Source organism: Phalacrocorax aristotelis, chromosome 4 (genome assembly GCF_949628215.1).
Source record: "Phalacrocorax aristotelis chromosome 4, bGulAri2.1, whole genome shotgun sequence".
Taxonomy (NCBI): Eukaryota; Metazoa; Chordata; class Aves; order Suliformes; family Phalacrocoracidae; genus Phalacrocorax; species Phalacrocorax aristotelis.
The window spans coordinates 72,732,150-72,758,710 of NC_134279.1; the positions used below are offsets into that span (position 1 = coordinate 72,732,150).

Below are 26,561 nucleotides of genomic sequence, written 5' to 3' on the forward strand. Positions count from 1 at the left end.
TTGGGTTCCTCATCTAAAAAATAAATCTGTCCTCCAGTCAGCATCTTTGTTAACAAGTAATAGCCATGTTGCTTAATAGATTGCCTCTCCCTGTAAGTACTGTAAAAATAGGAAAGTGTAGAAGCCAGGTACCAGTCTGAAACCAGAGTTGCCATTACCTCTCCTGGGCTAACATCTACTCCTGCTTGCAAAATGATCCAGTCCTCTTGTGAACCCAGCTACAGTATATGACTTAGCAAAATTTCACATGTTTCTTCCATCAGCTATCTATTGCTTCCTGACACCTCTCCTTCTGGCCAGCTGGGCAGAAGGAGGCATCTGCTAAACACAGCAAGACTGCTGCTGCTCTGAGAGCCAGAGCAGGGGGAAGGAGCAGCACCATGCCCAGACCCTGCCTGCCACATTTTCCCTTTGGTTTCCTCTGCTTGTTCCAGCATGTTGCTAGAATACCTTTTTGCTCCAGCTGAATAAGCAGAATACTGAGGCACCAGTGAGAATGTGTTTGTGCCACGTATCAAACTGACTGATGGCTATAGCACTCCTGCACAGTAATAGCAGTCTGGAAGGTTGTGTGTGCCTCAGTTTTGTTATTTGATCAGTGCATGTTGGAGAGACAAACAAAAAGGACGTTTTAGCTTGGTCACCGAGCCAGCAAAGGGGGAATGGCTCTTACCTTTAGGGAAATGTGAGCAGTTGTGGAAAGACCATTCGTACTCCCCAGATGAACCCATGAAGAACTTTCAGCACACGTGACCTTCTAGTCTAAAATAATAGCTACAAAACAGCTGAGGAGAAAAAAGTGTCAAATTTTTTAGCCACCCTTCAATGAAGGAGGTTCATTGCTAATGACCCTGGTGATAACCAGAGATCGTGTCACTCTGCTCATTGGGACATGGCTGAACTCAAGCCAGTCCCATCCACACCAAGTTTTCCCCTCTGCATGGAACATACGGTTGGCTCCAGACTTGTGCCCAAGGCTTCACAAACTGTGAGTGTGATGGCATTGCGATATAAGACTCTCCAGATTCAGGAAGTGACATCCAATTTTATCAGCAGGATTAATTGCTGGAGCTCTTACTAACAAGCAATCACTCCTTTCTCTTTCCCAGCTAGCATTGTACAAAACGCTATTCCTTGATTATTCCCAGGTGTAAAGCTGCATGCAGTATCTGGCTGAAATGAAGCTTTTTTAGAAATGCCTTGATCTTAATAACTAACTCACTAGGGGGATTGTGCCTAACTAAGGGAAACACTGAAATCCTGTAACAGAAGGCTCTGTTGATGAACCAGGTATTGTTTATTGCTATTAGCATAATGTACCAAGCCAGGAAAGGAGTTTGTATGGATATAATCTTTTCCAGCTTGCTGCTTACTAGGACTTGCTGGTGTTGGAGATGGGCTGTTTCAGCTGGTTCTGATCTCTCATTTATTTTATGAGGTAATGTGGATCAATGACAATTCATAATATAGAACCAGAGTCATTTCCAGTTAAATGTCTCCCTCCAAGATAAAATTCCAAGGTTAAGTTTGTTCTCATTGTAATTATTTTATTTTGGCTAAAGAATGATGAACTCATTAGCAACACATATGCAGATGATTACATTTAAACAAATATGCCAGGAGTAGAAGTTTAAACTTTCCTTAGTAGGAAAAAAGAAAACATTTGTCCTCTTATGAGGACAAATGTTTAATTCACTGAGTGAGAAGCTGGATGCCTGTCCCCCACAGTGAGAGTCAGAAGAAATAGCAACATAGCTAGATCCTGAATACATCACCAGGAAAGCAGAGCCGTTGGTGTTTAAAAAGCTTGCACATAGTGGCTTAGCTCCTGGTGAAAACAGCTCCGATACCTTGGTAGCAATATTTTTGTTTAGTTGCCGCTATTGGTGAAGGGTAATATAGAATCATTGGCTACAGGAGCAAAAGAGGCCTCTCCTGGGTCATCAAACCATGTTCCTTCAAAATCAAGAGCTTCATTTATTTAACCTAGTGAATCGAAAGCTAAGGGGATCTGATTGCCCTCTGCAAACAATGAAGACATGCACCAGGGAGCACAGAGAGCTATTTAAGCTAAAGGACAATGCTGGCACAACACCGCACAAACTGGCCACAAATACTTTTAGGCAGGAAATTAAAAGGCAATTTCTAGCCATTAGAGCAGTGAGCTTTTGGAAAAGCTTTCCCATGAGAGTAGTTGGGGAGGGAAATAATTAGTTTTAAGATGTTATTAAAAGGATTATAAAATGCTGCTGCTAGAGATAGGATGAAGTAGGATGGGGAAGAAATATGTTCCCTCATATCCACCAATGGTTTAATTGCTTTACAAGAAAGCTATGCACAGCATTATGTGGGACCAATACATTTGTTAGGGGAAGATCTGTAAGGCATGTTGGTATGTATAAAAGGACTGACATGGACTTTTAGACCAGACCAGATTACTAAAGACCTACATTTTCATTACTGAAATTTCCTAGGCAACCAACTTACAGTTTTTAAGCACGTCTAGAAATCTTGTCAGGTTGTGAGGGCTGGGCAGCTCAACGTCTTTTTCAAACATAGGCCTGATTTCTTACACAACCACACTTCAGATATTTTGTCAAGTCCTCCCTTTTTGAAGTGAATTAAAGACTGGCTGGTCAGTGTGCTTCTCTGGCCATGCCCTGCCCCTGATCCCTACCATCTGTCCTGTCTTCTTCTTAAACTCCATTGCCAACTCTTTGCCTGGGTGAAGGTCTCTTTTTTTGTGTGTGTGGATGGGGGTGTATGGGGGTCCACATGCCAGCCCCTGCTGTGAGACCATGGGTCACAGGTGCTTGTGTGTCTGGGGTGCGGCAGCTGGAGGGACCAGAGTGCACATGCCTTGTGTGTGTACATCAGTGTGTGCAATTGCTAGCAGACACCCAGCTGGACTAGCAGTGGACAGGACAAAAGATCTGGGACCTGGGTGTTTGAGTGGCTGTGATCCTGGGCTGGATGCTGAATAGACTGGAGAGTCTTGGAGTTGGCTACGGAGGAACCAGGAGGTCCAAGCCAGCTATTGGGAAGACCACAGTGTCTGGAGCTTGGCTACCAGTGAGAACCTAGGTCTGGGCCAGCTACCAGAGAGACCAGCATGTGTGTCAGTGCATGACACAACTGGGGTATCAGTGGATCCAGGAGGCAGCTACTGGGTAAGCTGAGCCTAGCTACTGGGGTTCCGGTGTTCCTAAGCTGAGCTACTAGAGTAATCCACCTGTACTTCTTTTCCATCCTGATTAGCCAGAAAGGGTAACGGGATGATGCTTTTGGGGCTGGTTGTGTTTGCTTGTAGTGTGTTTTTCTCGGTGCATATATCATAGAATCATAGAATCGTAAAGGTTGGAAAAGACCCTTAAGATCATCGAGTCCAGCCACCAACCTACCACTGCCAAGTCCACCACTAAACCACGTCTACCCTTCTTTTAAATACCCCTAAGGATGGAGACTCAACCACCTCCCTGGGCAGCCTGTTCCGATGTTTCACAACCCTTTCGATGAAGAAGATTTTTTTAATGTCCAACCTAAACTTCCCCTGATGCAGCTTGAGGCCATTTCCTCTCATCTTATTGCTTGTTACTAGGGAGAAGAGCCCAACCCCCACCTCGCTACAACCTCCTTTCAGGTAGTTGTACAGAGTGATGAGGTCTCCCCTCAGCCTCCTCTTCTCCAGGCTAAACCACCCCAATTCCCTCAGCCGCTCCTCATAAGACTTGTTCTCTAGACCCTTCACCGACTTCATTGCCCTTCTCTGGACACGCTCCAGCACCTCGATGTCCTTCTTGTGCTGAGGGGCCCAAAACTGCACACAGTACTCGAGGTGCGGCCTCACCAGTGCCGAGTACAGGGGCACGATCCCCTCCCTGCTCCTGCTGGCCACACTATTCCTGATACAAGCCAGGATGCTGTTGGCCTTCTTGGCCATCTGAGCTGCCTCCAGGCAGCTCTCCAGCCACTCCTCCCCAAGCCTGTAGCGTTGCATGGGGTTGTTGTGACCCAAGCGCAGGACCTGGCACTTGGCCGTTTTGAATCTCATACCGTTGGCTCCGGCCCAACGATCCCACCTGTCCAGGTCCCTCTGTAGGGCCTTCCTGCCCTCCAGCAGAGAGACACTTCCACCCAATTTGCTGTCGTCTGCAAACTTACTGAGGGTGCCCTCAATCCCCTCATCCAGATCATCAGTGAAGATATTGAACAGGACCGGCCCCAACACTGAGCCCTGGGGAACACCACTCATGACCGGCCGCCAGCTGGATGTGACTCCATTCACCACCACTCTCTGGGCTCGGCCGTCCAGCCAGTTTTTAACCCAGCGCAGAGTGCACCTGTCCAAGCCGTGAGCAGCCAGCTTCTCCAGGAGAATGCTGTGGGAGACAGTGTCAAAGGCCTTACTAAAGTCCAGGCAGACAACGTCCACAGCCTTCCCCTCATCCACTAAGTGGATCACCTTATCATAGAAGTGGACCAGGTTAGTGAGGCAGGACCTCCCTTTCATAAACCCATGCTGGCTGAGCCCGATCCCCTGGTTGTCCCTCAAATGCCGCGTAATGGCCTTCAGGATGATCTGCTCCATGACCTTTCATGACAGGCCTGTGGTTCCCCAGATCCTCCTTCCGACCCTTCTGGTAGAGGGGCATCACACTCACTAGTTTCCAGTCATCTGGGACTTCCCCGGTTGACCAGGACTGCTGACAAATGATGGAGAGTGGCTTGGTGAGCTCCTCTGCCAGCTCCCTCAGTACCCTTGGGTCGTTGCCATGTAGTGAGCGCCTGTTGGGAATATGTGCTTGTCCCTGTATGGCTGGACCTCAGGACATAGAGCTGCAGAAGCCTCTGTAGGGCTCCCAGAGTGGACAATTCCTAACATGAGGGAGGTACCATGGATACTTGCCCCATTATGCTTTTTTTTTATCTCTTTATTTGCAGGTCAATGCCAAACTGTACAGAAAGGTATGATGTGACTTTGCTCGCTGTCCTTGGAGAATCTCAAAACCTTAAGTATTTCTTCATTATTTCCTGAAAAGTTTTCTAATGTTGGTGCTATGGTAGGTGTTGTTCCTAGAGAAACAAGCTCTTTCACACAAGGTAGGACTTTGCTGCTGTGACAATGGTATTTGTTACCAGCCAGAGACATTAGCAAGGGAAGGAAGCTCAAATGTAGGCCCATTACTGTAATAGCAATTTTATGAAAACACATCTCTATTACTCTCTTTTCACCTCTGAGTGGGTTGAGGGTATTAACAACATTTATTCCTCCTAAGACCTCTTAACTTCTTAAAATGTATTAGTTTTATGAGAATATACATGTAAGCACATTTATGGGCCTGCTTGCCTCTAAGTCCCAGAATAATTTTTTATCCTTCTGGGCAATTTCAGTCAAACTTCACAGAGGGTCTGCATTTTCAGAGATATTAAAGTCTTACAAATTTTGTGGGCCCAATCAAAGGAGAGAGATATCTTACTGATACCTTCCCAACTAAAGAAAACTTATATGATCTCACACCTCATCAGTGAATCCATACTAAAAGGCAAGGATGGGGAGAGAAGGATATCACAAATACACTTTATTCAGGAATCTGAGTTTTTCCATATTAGACACCAGCAGATTCACACCTCAATAGGGGATTTTTCTCTCTTATGGATTCTCTGGTGTTTAATAAATTCAAACTGTATTCTTAATTTAAATCAGGTAAGATTTAATTGAGTGTGAGACAGCTTTTCCTTTGGAAACCAGGCTTTATTAATTTTGGTGGTTTCCAAGCTATTTGTTAAATGAGCTCCCATGTGGGCCTGGAACTGCAGTGTTTTCTGGCCAGGGATTTGTCCTTTCATTGCTGTTCTTGTATTAAATTAAGAAAATAAATCTTATTTTAGGAACAGTGCTTATCAATCAGATAACCCCTGATGCCCCATCAAATTGTCAGGTGCCATTTAGATTCTGAATGACCTCCACTTGCATCAAACTGTTTGCAATCTATCTCCAGGGCAAGCAGATTTTCCATCATCTTTCTATAAGTGGTTTAGACGTCAAATTCGTTTGAGAGTGTTGCAAACTGCCTCCAGTCTACCTGTGAACCAAAAAAATAAGTTCATTGAATGTGTTATTTGTTATGTTGTCTTTGAACTATTCTGGGTGTCAGTGAGACAAGTTATTTTTCATATGTTCATCTCCTTTTCATAGCAAAATGCGTGGACGTTGCCTTAAGTTCTTGTACTGATGTTGCCTACACTAAAACGATGTATCCTAATTTTCTGGATCAGAAGTCTCGAGAAGTGATTGAGTACAGCTCCGAGTACATCCTCATCAGCGTGCTGCACAACTTGCTCCAGGGAGAATGCAATCCGGACCTGAGGCTCCTGGGCTGCTCGGTGCTGGCCCCGCAGTGCGAAAAGGACAAAGTTATAAAGCCCTGCAGGCATGTCTGTGAAAACCTGAAAAAAAATTGCCTCTCTGCCTTTGATGCAATAGACATGGCTTGGCCCTATTTCTTAGACTGCGATCGCTTTTTCGCCGGGGAGGAAGAGGGATGTTTTGACCCACTGGCAAAGCTGCGAGGTAAGGAAGGAAGCCCTGCCAACACATCTTACTCATCTAGATGGGAAGGGTCTCACCTCACTCAGCTTGACATGCCTATGGCACAAAAGCTCTCTGCTTGTCATCTCTGCTTGTTGTCTTTCTAGACACCTATAAGGTGTGATTAATTTTGTTCCACCTATTTTAAACACTTAATTAAACTGCTCAAGATGCATTTGTTTCTCTCCCTCATATACAAAGAGCATCAAGACAAGCAACTCAGAGCCAAGTGTTTGGGCTGCCAATGTGCATTTAAATAAGCCCTGCCCTGTGTGATAGCTGTCTGTATATTTGAAATACTTTATTTAAAAACTGAAACTTTAATGGACTCACAAATTCGTGAATACTTGACAAGCTAAACAGCTCATTAAAATAATCTCATTAATGACTGTCACAGCTTTTTGTTTGGATGAAGAAGAACCAGACAGCTGAAGACAGCTGAATCTCATAAAAAATGATTTTGATCCACAAGATTCAAAGGGAAAAATCTGTACATTTTGTGACTAAAATGTGCTAAGCATGCCAAAGGCCAAATTATAACTGCAGATTGAACAAAATATTTGTCAGCGTGCATATGCATTAGTATGATTTTGCAAACAAAATATGCCACAATAGACAGTGTAGGACGTACTACATAGATTTAATGTTTCGAGTGCAGCTGTATTTTCTATAATTCTACTACTGAAAAAAGTATTTCGCAGAAAAGTACAGGCATTCATACAGTCCTCTGAGCACCATGGTTTTAAACACTCTGTTACAAATTTTCTTTGCAGGAGAAGTAGATGTTGAGGAAGATTTGCCTTCAGACTTGCCAGCAACTTTTATTCAGTTCAAACACCATTCATATTCCCAAATGGTGAGCATGTTGAAGAAGACTGCTTCTAAATGCTCCCATATCGCAACAACTTACAGCATAGGTCGCAGTTTTGAAGGGAAGGATCTTTTTGTGATTGAGTTTTCTACCAAGCCTGGACACCATGAACTGCGTGAGTTATATCAGTGTTGATCAGGTTGCATGAGGGAACTCCAGATTATGTGAGTGCACACAGGTCCTTGTAATGGGATATCCCTTAAACTGTAAAAAGCACTGATTCAAAAACATTTCTCCTTGTCTGTGTTCCTGAATTCCTATCAGCGATAGCTGATGATTCACTGTAGCAATTACAGTCCAGTTGCAATTTCCCAACCTTATGACCTCAGTTTATGACCATGGTTGATGTTCCTTGTTCCTAGGTGTATGACCATGTGCTTGGTTGCAGTGATATGGCTATTATTTATTTGTGCCCAGCATACGAAGAATTTTAGATAGTTTTCTGTTACTGACCTCGTGTCTCCAACATCAACCACCTCCTCAGTCTCCTTTTACTATCACTGTACCATCAAAATCCTACACACTTCCCACAAGGAATGCCTGTGCCTAGTCAAAATATAGTCCTTCACATCCTAAAGTATGTATGACTTGTGAGAAGACCCCAGACACAGAAGGACGCTGACATCAAAATAGGGCAATGCAGCACAGAAAACAATCCTGAACAAAGATTCAGGTCAGTACAATACCTGTCAGTGTAACAGGTGACCAAGGCTAGAAATTTATGTTACGATAGTGCCTTAAAACCTTTAGGATATGTGTCCTCACAACTTTTCTGCAAAGGGGAACAGTGCTGTTCTCTGTTTTGTAGGTTCATCACTGAGACAGCATAGGCCAGACTTTTAAATGTTCTAATTCTTCAAAATGTGGATAATTTTCTTGAGGAGTATTAGGTATGATTTACCAGTGTCCAGCTCCTGGCTCCAATATAGTACCTAAGTCTGGCAGACTGCTGTGGCCATTGCTGCATACCAAGAGCCTTAGGTTGCTTCTCATCAGACTAGCTCCGGCATCAAAGCAGCCTCGGCAGTCTAGTAGAACCGAACTACATCTGACTTAATACTTTATCAAGATTATAATCTCAGGTCAAGCTACTGTGTTCTCTGTGTGCTATGCCACAGGGGAGGCAGAGAAGACAGTGAAAACTGGTGTTAGTTTTATTTACACTTGGCCTCACTGCCTTGCATGGTGTAGAGGTGTTTTGAGGTGCCTTTAAACTTGATCAAGATCCCAGTAGATGTCTTTAACAGAGCAAAGATCTACATTAGTATTTCCTGGCCTATCATCCTTCCTGTCTTGTGTAAAGAAAAGAAGTTGCAGGTATCTTTTTAAGCTGATACTTCATTTGCCAGGAAAACGCAAAGCCTATGAATCAGGCTTTTAAAGTAAAACTGTGATATGGCATGATAAAAGATGGTAGTTTAACAGATTACCTAGCATTTCCTTCTAAATCTGTTGCTTCACGCTGCTCAGGACAGCATTAAAAAAGCAAGGAAATAGCTCTAGAGCTTGAGATTTTGACAGCCTGAGCAAGCTGGCATAATAGCTCTGTGCCAGCCCTCCTCCAGTGTCTAGTGCTTGAGGTTGGCCAGGGTCAAAGACAAAGATGAAGGGATAGGAAAGAGTGGCTCCAAAGTGCATCTATTTTCTACTTTCCATTAGTCTCTAAGGAAGGATGGAAACGGAGAGAACAACTGGAGGGAATTGTGAAGTTATATGTTTCTAATAGTCTTATTCCAAGGCTATTTACCCTAAAAGTCACTTTTTATGCACGACCTAATTTCTGTTGCAAATACAGGGGTAATGTATTACACATCTGCAGGTCGTTTCTAGGACCTGTGACAATATATGGCATTGAAGCTGCCCAAGGTAAATGAGAGTGCCAGGGGTGTATTTTGTTCCTTCCCAGCCACAGCTTGACATTTTTTTTTTGCAACATTCTTTGTTCACAATTAATGATTAGTCCAGCAAAAGCTTAGAGCAACAATTGCCTCTTACAGTTTGGGATCCCGAAAGTATGGACTTACTTTGTTTCACTCTATTTAAATTGTCACTGAACTGACCAGTAATGGAGGGAAATTCACCTGGAACTGGTGTGCCATTTACAGGAACATATGCATTAGATTAGTGTAAATAAAACTTTCTGACTCATCAGTAAGCTGTTTGGGTTACTCTGCTTTTGGAAGCCATCCAGGTATAATCAAATTAAAGCATCTCATTACTTCATATTTCACAGTCAAGCCAGAATTTAAGTACATTGGCAATATGCATGGAAATGAAGTTGTGGGGAAAGAACTGCTAATATACCTCGCACAGTATCTGTGCTCGGAGTATCTTCTTGGGAATCCTCGCATCCAGACCTTGATTAACAACACCAGAATTCACCTCCTACCTTCACTTAACCCTGATGGGTATGAACTGGCTGCAGAAGAGGTAAAAGATTTTTTATAAGGGAATGTTCAGTGCTTCATGTTTCTAAAATTCCCCATGGGAAAAGACAAAATGGGAAAGGATTGTCACGTATGGGAGGGAGTGTTAATAATCAGCAGCCAGGATCCCAGCCTGGTTTGGTGGTAGGCTGCTTTCCAAAGGCCATGTGAACAGAGCTAAGAGGAAATCAGAGCCATGTTTGTCATTTTTCCTCCCTGCATGTGCTGACGTGGGAATGACTGTGTTACTTTTTCACACATTTAGCACTCTTCTATCAGTTCTAGAACAAAATGCCCACTGACTCACATTAATGACTGTTAAGTTATTTTATAAGGAAATGTAATTTAATACCATGGAGTAGATATTTTTCCTTTTGTAGAAGAGCAGGTGTAATAAAATGTGAATATTTTCTGTACTATCACGCTTTCATAATGGATGGCAGTTTTCATAGATCAGATGGTGTCTGGAGGAGATCTGTGAAAGCAAAACTTCTATTATATGTTACTTGACATTCTTCTTTTCACCTCATTTTTACCACCAGCACCATTAGCATGAAAATAGGACCTTTCTTTTTCTGTGTTGCTCATGTGGTGAGCTCAGTCTGTTGTATCGGTCTGGGGTTATTGCATTCTGCCTGATCTTGTCTTGGAGCATCAGCTGTATTTTCTTTCTCTCCTCCTCTAACCCACTCTGCATGCTGCTCTTTGCTGAGTAAGAAGCTGCTGTGTTCCTCTCATGAGTCACATCACTGGTGAGTGAAATGCTTCCTGCATGCTAGTTACTGCATTAGTGTTTACGGGGATAAAAAAATGATTAATAAGTGTCATTTTTTTAACAGTGAAGACATTTTTAGTTTACTTCTTTTAAAACTTCCCCTTGATTAAAATGGCGTTTTAAGCAATTTCCACAGAGTGATATTTTGAGACAGGAAGTTATTCTGAGGTTGGCTTCTGTATTATAAATTAGGGAGCTGGTTACAATGGATGGGTCATTGGACGTCAGACAGCTCAGAACTTGGACCTGAACAGAAATTTCCCTGATTTGACATCTGAGGCTTACAGAAGAGCTGGGATTCATGGGGCCCGCCTTGACCACATCCCCATTCCACAGTCCTACTGGTGGGGTAAGGTATGAATTACAGATTTTATAAATCACATATACTACAGAGCAACCCAGGAATTAAGAAAGTGAGATTGCTTGGTCTGAATTTATTCTCTGCTAATCGGATTTTATAAGTAGGACTCTAAACTGCACAGGCTCAGAATTGGCATGAAAAATCATGGTGTGGGTCTGGCCAAAGAGGCAGGTGTCAAAATCATTGGGAAAATTATTGGATAATTCAGATTTTGCTGTTTTAGATTAAGAATCATGATTGTTAGGAGGGGGTCACGAGCGTGTAATAATTCATCATTAGTGATTTAAACTGTGGTAGCATGTTAAAGACTTTATGGACTTGGCGCTCTTTGCACTAAGCTCTGCACAGGTATGTTGCAATAGTGGTTTCTGCCTTGGAAAACATTCAAAGGCTTTATTTGAAGTTGTGTGGCATCAGCTTTCCACAAAAAGGATAGTTATAAATGAGTGTAACCAGCTGAAGCATTGGAAATGGCCTGTAAGGCTGCAGTAGTGATGGAAGGGAGAGTTACTGCTGCCTCCAGTGCCGGGGAGCAGGATGGAGGCAGCACTGCAGGTTCTCACACTCATCACCACTAAGTTTTGTGTTGTGATGTCCAGGAATGCAAAGCTCAGTCCTGCCTGTGTTGCTGGTAGCCTGGCAGGCCCTGGCACTAGCAACTCTCATGAGAACTTAGTTTGCCTTAAAAGAAGAAACACAAGAAGCCAAATTTATTCTGCTTTTAAATTAATTTTATTCTAATGCAATTTTAATTGCTAGCACAAAGCCTCAGAGACATGGGGAACAGGGTTGTCTCAGCAGCTGGTGGATTAGCAGAAGGTTTGAGAGGCCATACTTGAGTTTTCTACTCTGCTGTAGGTGATCCAATATGAAGCCAGGTCTAAATCCCAAAGGCTTCTCTGATGCTGCCCCAGTGTTTTGGTACCCCATTTCACAGTAGTGAAACCTGGATAAAAGCATTTTACTTTCTCAGGATAATGTGCATATGAAGATGCGAGGCTGAGAAAACTCAGTAATGCACGTTGTATGAGACTACTTTTTCGACAAAACTAAGCTCAAGAAGGTAATTGTACAGATGCCAGTTCATGCCACTGGATTTCTACATGAGTATAAGGTCACAGGCTTAATAGTTTCCAAGTTTTGACTGAATTATAAGAGATAACAGTGAGCTGGTAAATAAAAGTAGAGTGCAGAGCCTCAGATGGGAAAGAAGGGTTGGAGCATGTGGTGCAGAGCATGAGGTCAAATGAAAACAGCTGAAGAAGGAGGGGATTTTAGGAGAAAAGTCTAGAGAGTGAGTAGTTTTGGTTCACTCTATTTGTGCATAGTAGTTTTCATGGCTGTACATCTAAGAACCATGTGTAGCTATCAAACTGAAAGCTTTCTTCAACAAATTAATGGTGTATGTATGAATATGAATAATCTTAGGAATATAATAAATCAACAGCCATTACAAACACATATATGTTTCTAGCTTACTGGGAGTCACTGTGCTATTTCAGATCTTGCAGAGCCCATCTCTCGGTCACACCTTCTGGGTTCCTGATTTGAGAGCAAGCGTTGTCCTGCTCTCAACCTTGTCAAGGTTTGCCATTCCATGCAATTGCAGGTCTGCTACCTGCCAGGCTTTTTGACCCACATCAATGTATGTGCTTTCCTGGGGGAGGTGCTTACAGGGAGATGTTTCCTGTCTTAGGAACATGAACTCACAGCCACTTCAGTTCTTGCCAAGACTATATAGCTCAGCCACCAAGGACTGCCACCACCCTGTCCACAAAGATATGGATAATGAGTCAAATTGTGTCTGCAACATCTTACTTACCAGAGTCCGTCCTTTGCATGGCCCTTTGCAGAATCAGTAGTGAGGATGCCAGTCTCCTGGAAGCACTTTTGTGAACTGTATTGTCCCCTGAACTATGTGCAGACAGGCTACAGATGTGCCTGGTGGCACACCTAAAAACAATCATTGAAGATGCCTTTAGTTTTCCATGGAGGTATCCAGAAAAGCTGCTTTTGCCCTTTTGGACTGGACATAGTGGCTGCACAGCAGACTTTGAGGTATGAAGAAAAGAATGGAGATCTCCCTCCAGCCATATGCTCACTCTCTCTCTGCATCCAGAGCTGCGGGGTTGAAGACCCAAGAACCACTGAGAGGTGACAAACACAGCTTTGACCCTGGGGTGTCTGTCACCACAGACAATGGACTAAGAAGCCCTGGCACACAACCACCCTCTGTCTGAGCTCTGCCTCAGTGGGTGCAGACCTGGGGTTATAGATACACCCCTTCTGCAAACCTTTTCTTCTTTTTGAAGAAGAAATTGAAATAAGGTGATGATCTAATGATTCATTCCTCACAGCACCAAGCCTCAGGGAACCTCTAGATATTCGCTTGACCCCAAAGTGGGCCCTGACCTAAATAACACCCAAAGTATCTCCAAATCTATGTGCTTTGCAGAACAAATGAGGGAACAAATTTGCTTGTGACCTGGATAGCACCACAAAGTCTCTGTGACGACTGCAGTTTCACATGGTTCAGAAACTGGGCAGTAAGCGTTCTCACAGCCTCGAGTCCCTCTCCTTCACTGGTGGTATCACAGGACAGCCAAATCAGCTCTCCCATCATGAGCTTCAATTTTGTCAGGCAGATGAACCCGTGGCTCTTACAGTAGTCAGCTCTGTGCATGAAAAAGCATTAGATTGAATGTTTCAACACCAGCCTCTCAGCTTTCATTTACTTAATAGTGTTTATTACCTGCCTTATTAAAGTAATTATCTGGCTATTGCAGGGCATTGTATAAAGATAAGAAAATGGAAAGTGAGCTCCCAGCCAACCCATAAACTCAGGAGAGCTCCTGCCTCCCTGTAACCCTTGCTGTACGGCGCATTTTGTTCCCTGCTATTATGAATTATTGCAATAAGCTGTCTGAGGGCTCAGACTGAGAGACTTCAGGCTTCATCTGAAATGAAGTCAGTTAAATTGGCTTGGTTCAAACAGAATTTGGAAGTCTGTGCCAGTGGAGACTGGCGTAGTCTAGGAAAATGAGTCTGGTTGCTTCTAAAAAGGAAAAAAGAAATCTTTGAAAGCCACAGAGACAGTGACTAATTGCAGTATAATTGACAGGAATGAGATTCAGGTTTAAAAAGCATAGTGGCCATTCCCTGTACTTACACAGAAATAATTTAGCTGTTTTCTAATTGTGCCCCAAATTGTCCTTGTGAGATGGATACTTTAAAACTGATCTCCTCTGACTAAAAGCAAAAGCCCCTGTGGGGGGAAAAAAAATCATCAAGCCCCACAAAACCCACATTAAAGGACAAGTCTATGAATAGTCAAAGGCCAGAGTGACACAGATAGCATCTGATATCATCCAGTGGAGCTGAACCAGGATGTGCACATTTCAAAGCCTTAATCACTGCACATGATGTCACTGAAATGTTATTAGTATAAAATTAGTGACATTGAAACTCCTGATTTTCCACAACATTCCCTTCAATAAGACGTTGGCTCTGTGACACAGCAATGTCTTGTGGGTTGTGCAGGTATCTAGTGAGCAAGTTGGCTAATTGGGGAGGAAAGGAATTTAGGAGGTCTCTGAGTAAAACTGTCCATTTCACCCTTGTCCACTGAATTGCAGAAGCAACTTAAAAATCTTCTTATCAAGGCCTGAGACTCCTGTTTGAAAGCAGAGCTGATTCTGGTGTCTCTCTGGCTGGACAGTGGGAGCTGGGGCAACTGCAGGTAGGGCAGGGAGCTGCTGAGAGCTTGGGCAGCATCTTCCTGGGGAGTGCTGGTGCTGCGGGGCTTGGAGGATGCAGGCTTGTTGCCAGTTCCATCCCTGGAAAGGTGATGGAACAGTTCATCCTGGAGGTCCTCTCCAGGCATGTAGAGGAAAAGAAGGTTATCAGAAGTAGTCAACATGGATTCACCAAGGGGAGATCATGCTTGACCAACCTGATAGCCTTCTACGATGGTGTGACTGGCTGGGTCGACGAAGGGAGAGCGGTGGATGTTGTCTATCTCGACCTCAGTAAGGTATTTGATACTGTCTCCCATAGCCTCCTCACAGGCAATCTTAGGAAGTGTGGGTTAGATGAGAGGACAGTGAGGTGGACAGAGAACTGGCTGAACAGCAGAACTCAGAGGGTCGTGATCAACGAGGCAGAGTCTGGATGGAGGCCTGTCACTAGCGGTGCACCCCAGGGGTCTGTGCTGGGTCCAGTCCTGTTCAACATATTCATCAGTGACCTGGATGATGGGACAGAGGGCACCCTCAGCAAGTTCGCTGATGATACCAAGCTGGGAGGAGCAGCTGATGCACCAGAAGGCTGTGCTGCCATCCAACGAGACCTGGACAGGCTGGAGAGCTGGGCCCAGGGGAACATCATGAAATTCAACAAGAGCAAGTGTAGGGTCCTACACCTGGGAAGGAACAACCCCCTGCACCAGTACTGGCTGGGGGCTGAACTACTGGAAAGCGGCTCTGCTGAGAAGGCCCTGGCAGTGCTGGTGGGCAGCGAGGTGACCCTGAGCCAGCACTGTGCCCTTGTGGCCAAGAAGGCCAATGGTGTCCTGGGGTGCATTAAAATGAGTGTGGCCAGCAGGTCGGGAGAGGTTATCCTCCCCTTCTACTCTGCCCTAGTGAGACCACATCTGGAGTACTGTGTCCAGTTTTGGACCCCCCAGTTTAAGAAGGATCTGGAACTGCTTGAGCAAGTCCAGTGGAGAGCTACGAAGATGATCAGGGGACTGGAGCATCTCCCTTAGGAGGAAAGGCTGAGAGACCTGGGTTTGTTCAGCCTTGAGAAGAGAAGACTGAGGCAGGATTTCATCAATATCTATAATACCTATAAATATCTAAAGGGAGGGTGTCAGGATGATGGGACTAGGCTCTTTTCATTAGTGCCCAATGACAGGACAAGGGCCAATGGGCACAAGTTGGAACATAGGAAGTTCCACCTCAATATGAGAAAAAACTTCTCTCCTGTGAGGGTGCCAGAGCAGTGGCACAGGCTGCCCAGGGAGGCTGTGGAGTCCCTTCCCTGGAGACATTCAAACCCCGCCTGGGTACGTTCCTGTGCCCCCTGCTCTGGGTGTCCCTGCTCACAGAGGGAAGTTGGACAAGATGATCTCCAGAGGTCCCTTCCAACCCCCACCATTCTGTGATTCACCTTACAGCAGTGGGAACCCTCAGGTTCCTATTTCTTCCCAAGTATAAGGTACAGCCTTTTCAAATAACACGGTTGCAGTGGCTGGAGGCACTAGTTCAGCTCAGCGACGACAGAATGGTGTCTTAAGGAAACCTGAAAACTAGGAGGACTCAGATAATTATGGTATCTGAAGAGAGGTAGCCTCCTGCCTGGGTCAGGAATGGGCAGGGTGCCATCTTAAATCATTCCAGGTAAAACTGTATTTAGACACGGCTTTTTCCTGAGACCCTTTGCTTTCTACCTCATTGCTGGGAGCTGTAATACATCCATGGTGCATCTTTGCTTCACAGTGTTTTTCTTTGCTCCACACCTAAGTTTGTGCTACCCACTGCATCCCCAAAGCTGTGATTTACCAATAGCAGAATAGGGACTGATCCAAAGAAAACAGGAATTACTCTTATTGCAACCCCAATGTATAGGTATTTAGGTTTTTTGTTCATATTGTTTAATTTTGTTTGTTTGTTTGTTTGTTTGTTTGTTTTTTTCTGCACATTGCTGACTTAATTCACTGTTACTAGCCATTAGCCACTCTGGGATCCCAGCTGAATGATTTTCTAACGGCTGACGGAATCAAAGCAGAGGGTCATATGCAATGTTAGCAGCCCTATAGAGATGCTGGACTAAGTCTGTCATAACAGAACTTGCTCATTTTTTTTAAACCTGCATATCTGCACTTGTGCAAAGCAGAGTCTGGATTCGCAGCCTCTGCCCTCACCCGCCTCTCCCCTGGTAACGGCACCAGCTGCAAGGAAAGGAGCCTTTCCTCCTCCAAGGGCGCTGCCGTGCTGGGCTTGCAGGGACCGGCCGCCAGATGACACTGTTTCCCCTAAGAACTGGCACTGGAGCAGGTTCGTGAAATTACTCCTCAGAAAAAGGGGATGGAGGAGCCTCCTGCATGTCGGGGGAGATGGGTGCCTGAGCATCTTTGGGAGTCCGGTGCCAACTCCCTTGGCAGCTGTTTCTGAGCCTGGACTGTCAGAAAGACTACTTTTGTGACTTACCTGCAGGTAAACTGCAGTCACTGCTGTGCTTTATACGCATTAGTTTTCCTTTATTTGCAGATGAACCTGGACTAAAGGATAGCAAATGAGATAATGTATTTCCAACAAGAGCTGAGAATTACAAACTGATCCCTGTGTTCCAGTTATTCTTCTGTCAAAGTTTCTCTTCCTTTTTTTATACAGTTTTTCCACAGTGAACAGTGTTGTCTCCTCTGTTCCCTGGAGCAAACTGACCCTCTTCCCCCATTAAATATGGGAGAGAAGAGCCCAAGAACCTCATGGTTCTTCTGTCTGACACACTGCCTTCTCTGCTGGGCTTCATCCTGCCCAGGGCCAAATCCCTTCAGAGATGCATGACGACTCACGGATTTTTTTTTTCTCCTGGATTTCAGGTGGCCCCTGAGACAAAAGCAGTCATGAAGTGGTTGAGGTCTATCCCGTTCGTGCTCTCTGCCAGCCTCCACGGGGGTGAGCTGGTTGTGACCTACCCCTATGACTATTCAAAGCATCCTATGGAAGAAAAAATGTTCTCCCCCACACCTGATGAGAAGGTAATATTGGTTTTGCAGGGTGAGCATATCAGTATGGTTTCTATGTGCGGAACTATGGAAACTTTTTATTTTAACAAGTAACAATTTTGATTTATTTGGACTGTATACATGCATGTATAGGTATGCATGTATGTATTAGATACGTAATAAATCACATGTTTATATGTATAATGCACATATAAATGTGTGTATATATAATATGACTTATACACTTATTTAATGTGCTGTAAAATATAGGATCATTTACACACTATCAGATGTATCTGTAAAGATTTAACCATGTTTCATGAGGCCAAACATGATTTGACAAGGCACAGGTTAAGCAAAGCAATGCTTTTACTATTTAAAGGGTGAAGGCTATGATATTTTTACCACTGATTTCCAGAAGAAAAGGAACAAACCTGACCAGCAGTGTTATTTTCTGGTGAAAACTGTAGGACAAAGGGGAAAAAAAAAAAAGACCTGCTGCCATATGGTGGCAGCCTTGTAACATTTATTCCAGGTCAGATGAACAGGAATGGTTTTTCCCTCTCTGTCCCTGGAAAGTTCCTATTTGGGACTGACTGTAAATCTTCTGTGAAATTTTTTGCCATCTTTCCTATTTCCCTTTGATTTCCTCAATCTAGTATTCATTGCTGACATGCCCAATAGGAGAACAGCTAGCTTTTCAGCCTTCTAGTGTATGTTAAAAATGTCCCTGGTCTCTTAAGAAAAAGTGGTTCCTTATATAATGAACAGCAGTTGAAAATAGTCAGAAGTTGATCTTTGACTTGAAACATTTTTTATCTTTGAACATATCTCTGGGCTAACTTCTTCTAAAGTGATAGTTCTCACCAGCACCTATTAAATATTTAAATATTTATTACTATTAAACATTTTATATATCAATCCATTTTTTCTGAGCTGTACAATACCTACTGACTATGCGTGTGTGACGATGATTTAGCAGTAAAATAGACCAGCACTGGGCAGTAAAAAGCCCATGTAAGAAATGTCTGGTGGGTCATAATGAAAGCTACAGCAGGTCTTGGGGAGGACTAGGGGAAATCACAAACCTGTGCACTTATATCCCATCGCCTGGGCTAGGCATATCCTGATTTATGCGTAGGTGGTGGAGGAATATGGCCATGTGTGCCTTAGCAAGAAGTTCATCTGTGGGATGGAAAGACAGCAGTCCCTCCATCTCCAGTCACGGACAGCACATGAGTTTTGAGTGACACAGTGCAATCACACATACAAAGCGCTCCATCCCAACACGGTGCACAGCTGGGCAAGCCCTAATGGCATCCCTGGTTTGGGACAGTGTGAAATATGGGTGTTTACTGCATAGCCAGTGACTGCAAAGCCTGGGAAGATAGCTACAAACTTTGAAGTTTAAAACATACAGGGAAGGGCTGGGGATGTCCTCAGCTGAATCTGATTTTCCAAATGAGTCAGCACATGAACCTTAGCATCGCTACCAATATCACTTTAAATTTTGCCTAGAAAATGATAAAACCCGTATCTGTGAAGTGACCTGCATTTAAGTAATGTCACGTGCAGCTGCTGCTGCCAGAGAACCTGAATCCTGAAATACAGCAGCTTGTTTTATCTGCCATACATCAGCCATAACCCTTGTTCTGACTGCTGACCTGTCAAATTTGCCATGCAAGGGGAAACAAGGCAAGTTTGCAACCTTGGCTGCAGTGCAGGGTGAAATGCTGCAGTGCAGGTAACAGCCAGAAATTAAAAGTCAAATTCTGCAAAGTACATTCAAGCCAGATTGCACTGTTTGAAAAGTGCTGCCACCTCCCTTTGTCCCTCATGATGTATGTGCTGGATGAGGATCCTCTCCGCAACTGCTCCAAGACACTGCAGATGTCAAGCCTCTTTAGCCTGCATCACAGGCTGGGGTGGTACCTGCTGAGACCAAGGAGTCTCAAAGTTGGACCATGACCTTACACTCACATTCTTGCACCTGGTTCAGCTCACCTAATCCAGAACTTTCCCATTTTTTGCCTTTTGTGGTGATGGATGTTTTCAGCAGGCTTTTGTTGCTTTGTGTTACACAAGAAGCTGCATTGATGCCAGGGTTCAGGGGAGTAGAAAGGTGCACACCAAGACAAGTTCACTCCCTTTGGTGAATGGAAACATTCCCTTCCCTCCCCCTGAAAAACCCAACCTGTGACAATCAGTGGGGTAAAAGTGCTGACCAAGGTGACAACACTGATCCTGTTTTACGAAATGAAGCATCATGCTTCCAAAGATACAAGTATTCCTCTGTGCTTTTCCCTTTTTTTCTGTATTACACCTAAATGTCTAAGTGTTTTTGAGGTCCATGACTAGTCATATCATAGCTGCTCAGTAACAATAAATGTATTGCTGTCCAAGCACATTTTAACTATTTTTTTTAAAGTTTAACTTGTTTTTTTAAATCAAGTTCACTTGATTTTGGATTTCTCACTTTCTCTTCTCACTACTGCCCATCTTCATTCACTTGCACCAGTGGCCAGGCAAAAGCCTTATGCCTCTTGGTGTGAAACAAGAGAAGAAAGACTTGTTCCCTGGAAATAAAACATCTGCACGTGTCTGTGGGAAAGGTGAGGAACATACTCCTGAGTCACATAGGCACCTTCTAAACTTTTAGCAAATACCTTCCACAGAAAGTTCAGAACTGGAGCCCAAATTCCTGTAGAAATTAAAGATATCAGGCCTGGCCCCAAACTATTGGCAGTAAAAGTTCTTCTTAACATATTTAATTAACATCCATTTCTTTCCAGCAGAACTTTGAAGGAGGTGTAATTGTCTGGGCTGAGCAATACTTAGACACATAGAACCTCAAGGGACATGCAAAAGCATTTTGTATTAAGTCAGGATTTTTAGTGTCTAGTCATTAGAAGTGTTCTGGTAAATTGTCTTTACACTTACAAATCACTCTCTTTCCACCTTTCCTTGGTCACCTACCTGATCCCATAATTAGCTCAGCTTTGTGATGATTAGAAACATTTATAAATATTAGGACAAAGTTGTGTGCTTGGTCATTTTGGTCTTGATCCTTGATGACAACATCAAGGATGAAGTTTTAGGATCACTTCTAAAAGTGTCTTAAGCAATATGCAATGAAACTCATGATGCTGAGTAGTAAGGTCTAGCAGCATCTGAAAATTGCTGCCATTTCCATGTTGAGATCTGAAACTATAGCTTTGTAGATGAGGTTCACATAAACAGAAAGGAGAAGGGGAAGTTCTGGACAAATTTGGAACAAACATTGGAGAAAAATAGCTGGAACCTGATTCAAAGAAACAGTTTCTGCAGATCACAGCTGTTTCTTCTGTCTTTACTATATGTACCTGTCGCTTTTCCTTTCTGGGTGGTGACTGCTCTGCTTTTCATCAGTATCAACACTCTCAGGAAATCAGTGATGACATCCTCCATCACCACATCCTATCCTTCACTTTTTAGGAATGGTTTCTGCCCCACAAAGAAGCAACTGACATTGAGATCAAATTGGCAGGTTGTCCTGTGTGAGTGATAAGTACAAAGCAAATCGACACTGTCTATTTTAAACAGCAGTGGCCAATGTAAAGACCTCATTGGGCTGAGGCTGGTGTAGGTATTTTTGAAAAGGTAAAAATAGCTAGACGTAAAATGTAGTGGGGAGAGCTAATTTCAGCTTTAAAACCTGGGACTCGAAGTACAACCAAACAAGCCTTCTACTCCTGCCCCAGATGATAGGTTGAAGCCAAGTATCACAAAATCCACTGGTATTTAATGTTATTTCTGGCTAAATGTATTGAATTGCAGAGAAGGACCTTGAAGAAGGCGGCAATAGAAAACATCCTGGCAGAATATTCTTGCATGGAACTCACCCCCTCCGTCAGCCTTGAGGACGCAGGGCAGCTCATTGTCTGGGCTCGCAACAGCAATAGTTACTAGCAGAAATGACTGTTTACAGTTTGTAAAAGCAAATGTATTTCAAACTCTCTTGTTACAGATGTTTAAAATGCTGGCTAAAGCCTATGCAGATGCACATCCTGTTATCTCGGACCGATCCGAACTCCGTTGCGGTGGAAATTTTGTAAAGCGCGGAGGTATTATAAACGGTGCAGAGTGGTACAGCTTCACTGGAGGTAAAACCACTTTACCATCATATCAAGTGAGGTAAAACCTCTATATGACCTTTATGAGACACAAGGGTTTGAAAGAAATAAGTTTATTCATTTCAGTTTGCTTTAGGTCAGACCCCTGCAAAAAGTAACTTGTAAGGGATTTAAGTAGCAAAATGTACGTTGGTAACATTTATATTCAGATATCACGGGATGTATTCAGCCCTGATATGACCTGAGAAAAGTTAACAAGTTATAAAACGGTCAAATCTGTTATTGCACGTTAATGTCATTCTAGTTTTAAAATCTGAAATGTAGAAATAAATGCTTAATGCTATGTTCTCATTCCTTAGCAGCATGAATTTGAACCCATCCTGCAAACTATGCAAGTGCAGTTTAAATAAACTCTTTTTTCAGGAAAAACTACAACAGAGACAAGCATCCCATTCATTTGTGCTTAGGTAGCTAATTTGATTTCCCCAATAATAGTACTTAGTTTTCTTCAGGATTCCTGGAATACTGGCATGGATGAAATATCAGTGTTCATAAAATTTTCAGCAGTGTTTCAGTTGTGTTTTCAAATAGGACTCAGCTGGATCCCCAAATAGTTATGTTGAAACTAGGCATTTAGAGAGCTTTGGGACATGAGAGAGAATTAGGTTTAAATATCTTTGGTTTCCATTCTTCTGAAAATTATATCCAATGTCTTTTGTACAGAAACAGTTTTGAACATACTAATGGCAAAAGGTCATATCTTTGCTGGTGACCCATGGCAATCAGCTCCGATACAGCCGATTATCCAATTACCATGATTAACCAATCCTTATCTCTCTATCGCTATTTCTTAGTCAGGTGAATAATAATTTTAAAATATGCTTTATCACCTGAAAGAAATGTCATTGTCATTAGTTAATTTGTAGTTGAAACAAGTTGTAGAATTGTGAATTTGTTGACTACCTTTTATATATTGGCCACACACACTCCTTACAATATGTACATCCACACCCATAGGGATTGCATTCAGCTGACTGCAACAGCAAACCTCCAGTTAAGGGTTAAATGGCTTGTTCATGATCTCTCCTTTTTCTTTTTAAACCTGTAGGTATGGCAGATTTTAATTACCTTCACACAAATTGCTTTGAAGTTACTGTGGAGGTAGGATGTGAAAAGTTTCCCTTGGAGGAAGAACTGTTTACAATCTGGCATGAAAACAGAGATGCCCTGCTGAATTACATGGAAATGGTACAGCTCTGCTTTTACAGACCTTGGTGTTTATGGCTTTTCTTCTTCATTCTTTGTCAATATTTGCTTCTTTACTGTTTCCCTAGTTATGAAGGAGATAGCACTGACTCAGTCATCACTCTCCATCTGGACCCCAGTGCCTCAGTTTGTCCATCAGGACGCACAGATAATACTTTGCCTATCTTGCAGGAACGATGGAGACCGAGGACTGTAAAGGCCTTGAAAATAGTGAAAAGGGGAATTGTCTGTAAATACTTTGTGCAACATTATAAATCAACTGTCCAAAATGTAATGCTAGAGAAAACCCACATATTCAGAAAAATACAAATCAACCTTTCTCTTGAAGAGTAAACCAACCAGTGATTTTTAATAAGTTTAAGCTTAGCAAAAACAAATACCTCATTGACAATAAGTAAGTGAACACAGAAACAGAAGTTGCTCATCTTTCTCTCAGCCATTAGTACATTAGCTTTCTGTCATGCCTTATTTTGATAGAGTACACAGTAATATAAAATTGTTAGGAGTGTTTTTATGGCCTTTCTAAGCAACCTCTTGCTACTTGTGGTAAGTATTATCATTCAATAAAGTCTACAGTACAGACCACCAAACTCATTTCATTTTACAGCTGTCTGATGAAAATGAGTTTTAGGGAATCCAAATGGAGCTGGGATAAATCCATATATATTGCAGTTGAAGTCTTCAAGATGTAAAGATTTTTATAGTGTGAGATACTGTAGAAGTCTATGCCGGAAAAGCTTTTTGAGCAAATGCAGGACAGTAAGCAAAACAACTTTGTAGATAAGGATGACTGAATTACTCTTGATAAGGATTAAGTCTGCCATAACCAATTCAAACTTTTCTTATTCTGATATATACCAGGCTCTTTGGTCTGTGTACAAATCTACTTGGCTTAACACGCAGAAGTCGAATTAATTTTCATAAGCGCCGACCTCTTCTCCCCATCAGAATTGGTATCAAAACACTCTCCCGAACTTGCGTGGCACAGACTTGAGGCAAAACCAAAAATAGTGTATCTACTAAAGCAAAACAAAACAATATTGTTACAGGCATTTCAGTTCTGTTACTTTATCCCGTCATGTTGTAATTGCAAAATTATTATTGAAGCTGGATGAGGTCATACTACTTCGAGTATGTCTATAGTGTAAATTAAATTTGGGTCTGAGATTACTCTTCTGACCAGATTTACCCACTATCCATAAGATAAATCTTCAAGTCCATGCTGAAAAGCAAATTGCAGTTCTTCATCATAATAGTTCTTAAAGGACATTTTTCAAGTCCTTATGCTGAGTTGTTCCCAAATCCTCCAGTTAATAGCTCCACTCAGTATGGAACAGCTATATAACAAGAGCAGTGACAACACAGCCTCACCTCAAATAAAAAACTGCTGTCACTAGACTAGACTTTCTTTTTCAGCTTCATATAAAGAATTACTCTAAAGTTTGGTATTTTAATGTTTATTTTTAAAAATCTCTATATTCCAATAGAAAAGGAAATAAATTTTTCCATTGTTTTGATGCTTTTTTCTTTTTTATATTCTTCTTTTGTGACAAAGGATAATGGGGAGGAAAAAATGGGAGGAAGAGAAAGAAGGGTGGGGGGAAGTGAAGAATGGCTCAAGTTGATCATAGCAGTTCAGGGGGGAATATCAAAATGGAATTACTTTTCATTTAAAAAGGTCATATAGAGTTTCCAGTAGAAAATCTTTTCATTTTGGAAGGTTGCAAAAAGAAGAACCTTAAGAGGTTTAATGTTTAAACGCTTGGATTTTGTTCCTGTTGTGTTTTGGTTTGCTTTATTGAACTTCAAATATAGTGAGCTGTTTGTGCACCTCCTTGTATGACAGAATTCACACCACTCTTAGTTTGTCACCAAGCACATTTCTCATCAGCTCAAGCAGCTGGGTTCTGCACTTGTAGAGAAGTAAAAAAGGATATTATAGATACTTCTATCATGACATTCTGACATGTAGTGAAGTGTGGGCAGCAGAGCGATGATGAGTTCAAAGTAGTTAAAGAATTCCCTCACCTATTCCTATTCACTGGTATTAAATAAGAATATTAACAAATTAATAATTATATTAACTATTATTTACTGATTAATGTGCATTGGTGTATTTGAGACTTATTAACAAATATTGTGTTAAAGATTGTACATTAAATAATACTAATATAGAAGTATTCATCTTTATTATTCTTATGCTTCTGCTCTCTTCAAATTAGTAACTGTGTCTATCACAAGACAGTTTTTCAGTTTTGGTTCTTTATCTCTAAGCAGTTTCAGATCCTTTTAGATGCACTGAAAGAAATGAAAACTATGTATTTCAACTAATACTATGGACCTGGTTTCCTCACAGAACCCACATTAATTAATTCTACTGCCAGGATGGCAGTGTATTGTTTGATAAGTGGTTCTGTCTGAAAGCTAATAATTATGCTTGATTCTGTTTTATTTCATTCATCTCTTAGTGCTGCACTTTGAATAGATTAAAGGGCCATTGTTTCATGCTGAATTAACTTCACCCATAGCATCAGTGATGCCTTCTCATTGTGTATAGATGATCAGATTGTTTTTTGAAGCCTTAACTTTTCATTCCTTTGTGGTTCTGCGTCTGGGGCAGACATTCAGAAACAGTCTTTAAATACTGTTGTCCGATCATGAGGTGCCAGTGATCTGTGCAGAGAAGGGACATTCAATGCAGAGCTACATACCTAGCCCAGCATTAGCACCCACAAGCCTCTCCAGTGCATTGCACCTCTTGAAAGTTGTTTCTTCTCTACAGGGGTTTCCTAGTAGAAGATGAGGAAGTGGTACTGTAATAAATTATTCCCATCTAACTCTGCTTTGTTTTGCAAGGTTCATCGGGGGATAAAAGGAATTGTGTCTGATAAGTTTGGCAACCCAATAAAAAATGCTCGTATTTCAGTCAGGGGCATACAGCATGATGTCACCACAGGTAATATTTTTAGTTTGAGGTTTTTCCTGGGGCAGGGTGAAAGCACTGAGAGTTTAACCTGCAAAAGTCTTGTCATATTTGATAGAAATGACACCTTAACAGAGAACTGAAGACTCAGCTGTGGGTTTGTTTCTAGCATAACAGGAGAGAAGACATGTCAAACTGGCTCTTCAGTCTGTCATGTCTCTGGGATGACGCAGTCCTTGCTGTTAAAACTTCTACTTGGAACTGTCTCCTGTCCATCAAAGCCAATGTGTCTTCAATGAGATTCAGAAATCCACGTTTATGTTTCATGTTTGAGGGGGAATATGGCAGTAGCCCTGCTCAGGGGCTGTAACTCAGCATGTAAAGATGTGGAGCCCTCATAGAAGTTAGTTGAAATACTGTGAGCGTGAGGTGTAGGCATCAGAGTAGGGTCCACACAGACTTTAGCAACAGGAATAACTGCAGTGATTGAAGGACAGGCAATATTTTTTGT

At 42.5% G+C, this 26,561-nt stretch overlaps 1 protein-coding gene across 1 annotated transcript in view; it reads left to right on the forward strand.

The window, feature by feature from the left end:
* CPZ (carboxypeptidase Z) overlaps positions 1–26,561 on the forward strand; it is a 36,316-nt gene that overhangs the window by 7,877 nt on the left and 1,878 nt on the right. The window contains exons 2-10 of the mRNA XM_075091968.1: positions 4,942–4,965; positions 6,197–6,571; positions 7,363–7,575; positions 9,694–9,890; positions 10,854–11,015; positions 17,624–17,782; positions 21,756–21,891; positions 22,970–23,109; positions 25,984–26,083. Of these exons, the coding sequence (XP_074948069.1) occupies positions 4,942–4,965; positions 6,197–6,571; positions 7,363–7,575; positions 9,694–9,890; positions 10,854–11,015; positions 17,624–17,782; positions 21,756–21,891; positions 22,970–23,109; positions 25,984–26,083 (1,506 nt within the window). The remainder of the gene's footprint in view (positions 1–4,941; positions 4,966–6,196; positions 6,572–7,362; positions 7,576–9,693; positions 9,891–10,853; positions 11,016–17,623; positions 17,783–21,755; positions 21,892–22,969; positions 23,110–25,983; positions 26,084–26,561) is intronic.